Source organism: Electrona antarctica (assembly GCF_951216825.1).
Source record: "Electrona antarctica genome assembly, chromosome: 12".
Taxonomy (NCBI): Eukaryota; Metazoa; Chordata; class Actinopteri; order Myctophiformes; family Myctophidae; genus Electrona; species Electrona antarctica.
Window position 1 is genome coordinate 44,411,653 of NC_136793.1, and position 8,176 is coordinate 44,419,828.

Genomic DNA, 8,176 nt, shown 5'->3' on the forward strand with positions numbered 1-8,176 from the left:
ACAATTAAAAGAACCATGGCATCAGTCCAGTAGAACTTAAACTGGACAGGTTCACATGGAAATAAAACAGGCTATAGGTTAGCAGCAACTGTTGGGTTGATTTACCCACGGACAATGGAGACACACACATCAATAAATGCAAAATATTCAAACGTATTCCTACTCGTCGGGTAAATAAAACATGTCTCAATTGCACGTGTCCTGAATGTTTCAATGCCCTTTATAGTGGTTAAGATGCAAAGTGCATATCATGTAACATGAAGTAATAGGCTAGGGTATACTACAGTGTGAATACGGTTCTTAGCTTTCCGAATGTTTCCTTCAAAGCTTCTAACCTCACCCCCCCCCCCCCCCCCTCCTCCCCCCCAAAAAAGAGTATTCACAGAAATAAAAATAAAAAAACAACAAAGAAAAAAACGAAATATGCAAATTAACCAAAGTCACATAAAGAAGAAAGGGGATATAAAGGAATTTCTTTCATACTGGTGGTACAGTACGAGAGCATACAGTTGGAGGCCATCGATATTGTCCTTTTCTTTTTGCTGAGGTTTGCGTGATCTGCGCAAAAGGACAGTTAACCCATTTTGGGCGGGAACCCCTTTTGGTGTTTTAAACATTATGTTATAATTTAGCTATTGAAAAATAGCAGATCTACAAGCTCATAGCGCGCCACCGAGTGGCGCGCTACGAGCTTGTAGGTCTGCTATTTTTGAAAAATCGTGAAAATATTTATTTCAGAAAACTGGAGGATTTAGAAGGATTTAAAAAAACATTGAGGTCAGGCCTAAATGGGTCAAATGATAAGGGACAATATCGGTGGCACACAACTGTACGTGCTGTTGCTTTATTCACACAGCATCAGCTGGCACTGAATGGAACAAAGGTCAATCTGTGTGTTGCTCTGAAACCTTTGTGCCAGAGATTATTGCATAGTTTGGAGTTCTTATAACACCACTGCTAATTTGACATCAAACCAAAACCAACACGTAATTTTTTTTTGGCCTGTAGTGTCACCCAAAAATACAGTTGTGGAAATACTCTGATCGAAGCAGCGTTGGGGTCAATTCACTCTTAGTTTACTCCAGTATTTAAACTAACTAACTGCATGTCGCTTTTGAATGACAGAAACCTCATTCTCAGTAATGTTGTAGGTTGGATATGAATCCTCTTATTATGACTAAAGGTTAACAGTTCATGAATTTTAGAGAAAATTCACTGTCTGTGTTCACTGCATTCTATTGAAATGCATATCGACTCCAACACTGATTCCAATTCATTGTAATTTCCAAGTAACACTGACTCTGAGAATTTGCCTTTGCACAACAAATGCAGTTTAGTCTTTAACAGAAGCTAATGTGAGCTGCCCGTTAATGACGTCACACGACCAACCAGCTATCTGCTTGATATGAAGAAAAATAAGGAAACTTCAACATTAAGATTTTCCTTAGTGAGGTGATTTTACAGCGATTCAAGCTTGATACCTGTGATGTTGTCTCAAGTTGATTTACTGTATTTCTCAAACATATCAAATATGATCTTAAATATGGATAGTGTGCTGCTATTGTGCTGGGATATTTTGTTGTCACAGTGCACATTTACAGATGTCTTACTATGTACAGTACATACATCAGTAAAGGCTTGTGGAATACAGTTGAATTAGTGGCAGTAACCTAAGACAACTAATGAGCCATCAGGGTGAAATTACTGCAAATACCCTGTGTGAATGAATGTGCAGTGTCATTGGCAATGGCTCCCTCTAAAGTTTCCTTACAAGTTTATTGTTTTTTCACCCTGACTTGTGCTGTTTTGTGCCTGCGGCTAGAACTCTGGACTCTCTTTTGTGAACGTAACTGAAATGTCTGACCAAAGTATTGAGCCAAGTGCTCAGAGTTAAGGTCTCCACACACCGAGCGCAAATTCAGATTTTTAAGCGGCGTTTCTCCATCGGTTTTCCAAAAAACGCGGCCGGTGTGCAACCACCTTTACTGGACTTTGTTTTTTTGGGATTCATCCAGATTTGGCAAATATATTGATCCTCTTTGCTTTCTCTCTGTGGAGTTATTCTCTTCAAACCACGGGGTGACCCATTGATACAGAATCCACTTTCAGCAAACTAAATATAAAGTGGGGTCTTATTGACATACAGTAAACCTAGCAGGCTAAAGCACATGCAATCATGTTGGATGTCATACTTTCTCCTAACATAGCCTACTGTAGATTACAATTACTATAGTTCTGGTTGCCCTTTCGGACAACCACACTAATAAGACATGTATGGAGTAAAGCTCATCTTTGATGTTTTGTTATATGGTCCTCTTATGGATTGTTGCCAGGGAAAAACTCTGGCATGGAGCATACTTCGATCATACTTTATGTTGATGTTTCCTTTATTTTAATCATACCGCGTACAGCGATATTCAGAAAGTAAAGTACACAAAACCTTAGCACTCAACAAAGCAATTATCACTTTGCCATAGTATATGTATTAAAAAATTATGGTAAACTATCTTATTTTGTATGTGGTCCCATTTAACACCCTTAAAATAGATCACCTGAATTTGAATGACCAACTTGTTCCCCTATGACCAGCACAGAGTCATGACACGGGTCCTATTCAGTCACCGCATATTGGCAGCTCACCGATGTGACGCTGAGCGAGTTGTAAACTTGTGACCAAATGGCATGTTATCTGCAATCTAACTAAAACTACAATTAATGCCATAAAATAAAAAATAAAAAACAAAAATTAAATAATATAGTAGGAAAATAAATATCATATCATTCCAACAAGGCTTTTTAAATAGTCATTCTCATTCTCAACACTGGAAGCCAGTGTGCATGACACACAACCCTCTAATATGTTATTCACCTCAGAGAATGACGAAAATCAGTCCAACAAGATGGCTGCTCTCAATCTCAGGGGGTGAACTTTCTGACCAGACACCACTGCTTCACACACGGTTAAGAAATATGGATACAGATTTTCACTCAACATGGACCCCATGTATACAGTAGAGCTCAACAGTCTTATGTTTTAAGAATGTCTGCACTGTAAAATACAGTGTTAATTTAAGTCAGACAGTGTATAAATGTACTATTTGTACTCTCTCAGACTTAAATTAACACAGGATTTTGCTGTATGGAGACAAGATATTCAAAAAATGACTTCAGAGAAAATAAGCCATGCCCTAAAAAATCCTTAAACGCAGGATCATGAAGCAAAATGCATTTAGGTCAAGAATCACGGCTTGATCTGCCACCAGAAAAACTAATATAAGTGCTATAGCTCTACAGTTTTGGTATTTCATGAATAGCATTCAGGGCAGTTTGAAGTTATTTGGTCAGCTTAAGGTAACCACTCAAAGGCTATTGTGAAACATCTAGGCCTAGGGGACCTCTCTCTTTATAAGTGCTCCCTTCCGGGGTCTGGATATGGCTGTCTCATAATCTAGTATACAGTACATTAAAGTATTATGTTTTGTGAGAAAACAGATACGCCACCCATTTCCATAGCACATGTTCACAATTTGATTGGTCTCGTGCATGAAATATTAATAATAGTTTCCCATTCCTATCAATTAACTACTGATGCAACCGTTGATTACTTATTAATGAATATGTGCTATGATGTTCTAGTTTTGTCTTTTGAAAATACAGACCACTTGTGCTCTAGAGGCGTGAACCACTATGGCTGTTTTGTGCTTGGCATCACCGCAGCTCTTTAAGGAATTCTTCTCTGCTGTAGAGAATGGTGAAGTGAACCGGACCATATTGTAGATGCAGCAGCCATATATGCTCGGCACTAACTGAGTGAATATGTTTGATGTAAAGGGGATGCTCTCAAACCTAAAGTGTAGAATGTACAGTATAACAGCAATCAAACTCTGATATAAACTTAGTTGGAACTCTATCGGAATTCCCTGGAGATGCATGTTTCTGCAACTTCCAGCCTGGTGGTGGAGGAGGAATGGATTTATAGTCACCGTTAGGGAATAGCAGAGCTTAGCTTGCTTTTTTCATGATTCTGAGGAGTGTGCAGAGTTTTTGAATCTGAGTGGGAGTTAGGAGCTGTCGCTGGCAGAACGCTTCTTGCCAAAATGGCTGGCAGAATCTCTGTTTCGCAGATTAGGAGGGATCTTGTACATGTGGGGACCCATGGACCAACGCCAGCTCCCACGGCCCTCCACTCCAGTCGGAACGGCAGCAGCTGCAGCCGCAGCAATGGATGGGCAGGGCTTGCTCTGAAGCAGCTGAATAAGCATAGTCATCTCTGGGCCCATCCGCGACACCATGCTGGTCCTCACACGGTCCACTGTGTCCTCGTCACAGTCCATCAGGCTCTGTAGCAGCTTACCATAAAACCTGTGAAATGATGCATCACATAATGCCTTTAAGTCTAAATGTCAATCAATACATTTGGCCATGTTGCAGTAAAATGTTTCAATTATGTGACTACTTTTAATGCTGCATGCAGTGATTTGCTGTTGCTCCCTCTAGTGGTACAAATTGCAAGGTTTCCTTTGGTGTGTTGATATAATGGTGTTTTCATAATAGTACAGTAGGCCTACATTATATAAATGTCAATGTGTGTTCATTTGTTTCTGACTTTTATATGAGTCCATTTGAGTCGATCTTTACAGTCTCTAAATACATTAACACTTAACGTAGAGCTCACCTATTGGGGAAGTGACTTGGCAGCTGTGCCACTTCACCAATGGCATCTGGATTGGTTCGGGCAACAGTACAGATATTTAGCTTGGTGTAGCATTCCTCCTGCACCTCAGAAATCATTCTTTGGAAGGTGGAGCAGCGGCGAATGGTGGGGAATGCCTTGGAGGTGATGCCATTGGCAATGCACTTAAGGCTCTCCTTCACAAACGCTTTACCCTGCACAGAAAACAAGTTTCAATTAACTTCATATCTAATTTCTAATCGCACACATTCGGTCCGTTGCAACATGAAACGGCACTGCCCCCCCTCCTTTCACATTGGTGCTCACCTAACAGCAGCAATGTGAGAAATTCTCATTTTGAGGGTATAATCCAGGAGTTATACAGTTATAGGTTTATAGGCATATACTGCTTACACAGCAAAAAATATCTTCCCAAGATGTCATTTAAGAATCACAGTACCTGAGTATCAAATTTAGCAGCACTGTAGAGGAAGGACTTGCAGATGTCGTGCATGCCATCTGTGTCACAAGTTGAATTCTCCAGACAGGCAAAGGCTCCGCAGCCAACTTGGAGGGCACTGTTGAGACAGCGTGCCACATCTGCTGTGGGTACAGAGAGTGAACCGATCAGCAGGGGAGCCATCAGCAGGTTCAAAAGGGATCCCTGCACAGTGCACACCCATTAAGCTCATGACACAAATAGTGGGCTTTTTGGCTATAACCAATGATGCCATCAGAACAGAAGATACATTTGTACCTCGGTCGCGGTCACACAGCCAACTCAAGGTATGGCCACTGAGCCAACTTGGGGACCCAACGCAGCTCCTCCAAGGAAAACAAACAAATTAACGGAGCTGAACGTGAATCCCCCCCACCGCCCACCCCTTTTTTCCCCCTCACTGTATATGTTTCTTTTCCCTTTTTACCTCCTTTATGATGAATTCCTGTTCTGTCTATAGAAGTGTCTATTTGTACGTCTCTAAATGTTTTGATGATTTGAACATGGTGGACCCTATTGGAAACAAGTGTAATGCTTAATTGGGTCGTCCACTCAGTTAACAGCCTTTGTATTGAGTTTGTGCTTGAAATGTACTGTAATTCTGCAAACTGTTAAATAAATAAATAAATTCTTCAATCAATCAATCAATCAAACCTTATATGTATACCGGTAATTAGAATATAATTGTATTTTCTGACCATTGGTCTTTGGACATAGACACAGTCAAATCCTTAACAATGAACAACTAATATATAGGGATGGGGGTTAAAGTTTGGTTAATGGCATTTTTAACCTATTTTCATGAATCTCTAAAGAGTTGATGGTTGCATGCCTAAGGCAAATAGTACATTTAAATTTGGATATCTTTCAACTTTCTGAGCCTTATAGGCATTATTTGGCCTTATTTCACTATTCTCTGGTCAAATGGGATATATTTGAACTACATATTTGAGGACCAGGGATCAACATACAAAAGGTAAAGCCAACATGCATGCAGATATAACCCAAATGCATAGCACGCACGCACGCACGCACGCACGCACGCACGCACACACACACACACACACACACACACACACACACACACACACACACACACACACACACACACAGGTTTTCAATACCCATAGATGAATGAGATAAATATTCACTGACAGCTAAGCACCATTTACAAAACAATAATTAATCCCTCTCTCTCTCTCTCTCTCTCTCTCTCTCTCTCACACACACACACACACACACACACACACCAAGATCATATATCTTTTTGTGATGCAAAGCAAAGGGTTAGTAGTGTGTCACTGCATTTATAGACAAGATGCGGCCTTCAAACTCACTGGGCATATAACTTTATCATGATGAGCTATAGGCAATTCATTGCCTATACATTGTAACGATCTTCAGGCTTTCTAAAATTAACCATTGCCAGTGGCCATGTCTCGGAAGACAAGATGAAAAGACATACACAAATCTGTTAATTTTCCCCATCGTCGTGCTCCAGTTGTCAACAACATGATAGCAACAGGTTAAATTCAAATAGCAGTTAGGACATAGCCTATTATACAGGATTCAATTAAAGCCGTGGCCCCACGCTGCCTTATTGAAGGCTGGCGTACAGCGAGGGGCCGCCAAGAGTTCTGAAAAACCTCCGCTATATTACTACTAGTAAGCTACACAGCAGGAAGGCGTTTTTGGAGCAGACTAATGCACCATGTAAAAGCCCCCAGAGTCAGTCCAATATATTGAGGCGCTATGTGTAACATAGCCGCCGACCGTACAGAGACACAATTGACATGACACAGCCTGCAGGCGCAGGTGTCAGCAGCAGCACGAAGCTCACTCTCATCTGTTGCCGGTAAAACACCGGCAAACCACAGCCGCTCCTGCTAACCCTGCAGCCTGTTCCGTGAATCAATTCAAAGGCTTCGTTTGAGGGGGGAGGCTGCATATAGGCCTATAATGCTTGTGTGTGTGGGGGGGGAGGAAATTAAATATCCACAGAGTATAGACATGAAAGGTAAGAAGGCTGCCAATCACCATAGAAATCTGTGCTATAACAGCTGCACTCTGCCTCTGAGAGATGTAGTAGCCTATAGAGAGAATGTTACTTACAAGGGCTGTTTGCAGAAAAGCGTGTTCTCCTGGGTGAATAGGACTCGTTCTGATCCAGTTCATATGCAGATGCGTTCAGCACCATCAGAAGAAAAAGTCCGGTCCTCAAAGGCATCGTCCCCTTAACACAGATAATATAACAAAATGTAAAGAAATGTGTCCTGGATGATTGATCATTCATATGAATGCCGCTCCAAAGCTTCTACAACGCCGTGACAGAATATGTAAGCTATGCCAAGTAGGCTACCATCTACCTAATGCTGCTATGTTCCCCCCTTTCTACATTGGACTCAATCCTATACTCTATCCCTTTTGACTTGCATGACACATAGCAACGGTGTCAAGTCTGCATGCGTTTATATGGAAGCGCTGAACATTACGAGTGAACGGTTTGGACCAATCAGAACGCAGTGTTCAAGCCCGTGCTCCAAGTCTTTCCACTACTAATTGACAAATCATTTCACAGTAGTAGGCTACATGGCAGGTGTAGAATATAGATCACGATCAAGGATTTGTACAATATTTCTTTAATGGCTAATTATTTCAAAGTTTAACCTGAATATGTATCAAGTTTTAGAGTACATTATTATTATTATTATTATTATTATTATTATTATTATTATTATTACATTTATCAAGTTTTGTGTGCATGAAACATAGTGACTATGGCCGGTGCACCAGGCCAAATTTCCGGGCCCCACCGTGCGGCCCATGGGGGCGTGAAAATTCAGGGGGGGGACTCTACATGTCCTCTGGGCCCGACTCTTCGCGTGGACACCACTTGTTCGCCCATCAGTCCAACGGATGACCCACACTGATTTGTTTCTCTTTGTTTATTATTATTACATTTTTAGGGCCCTATCTTGCAGTTCAAGCATAATTCCACAGGGTGG

General features: G+C 41.1%; 1 protein-coding gene across 1 annotated transcript; it reads right to left on the reverse strand.

The window, feature by feature from the left end:
- Positions 1 to 4,061: 4,061 nt before the first annotated feature.
- stc1 (stanniocalcin 1) lies at positions 4,062 to 7,413 on the reverse strand (the record flags this gene model as incomplete). The annotated part of the gene is made up of 4 exons (XM_079516191.1): positions 7,284 to 7,413; positions 5,133 to 5,275; positions 4,676 to 4,887; positions 4,062 to 4,362 (listed from the first exon to the last, which is right to left on the reverse strand). The coding sequence occupies exons 1-4, from the start codon at positions 7,396 to 7,398 to the stop codon at positions 4,062 to 4,064; spliced, it is 771 nt and encodes a 256-aa protein (XP_079372317.1). The 5' UTR covers positions 7,399 to 7,413.
- Positions 7,414 to 8,176: the final 763 nt, after the last annotated feature.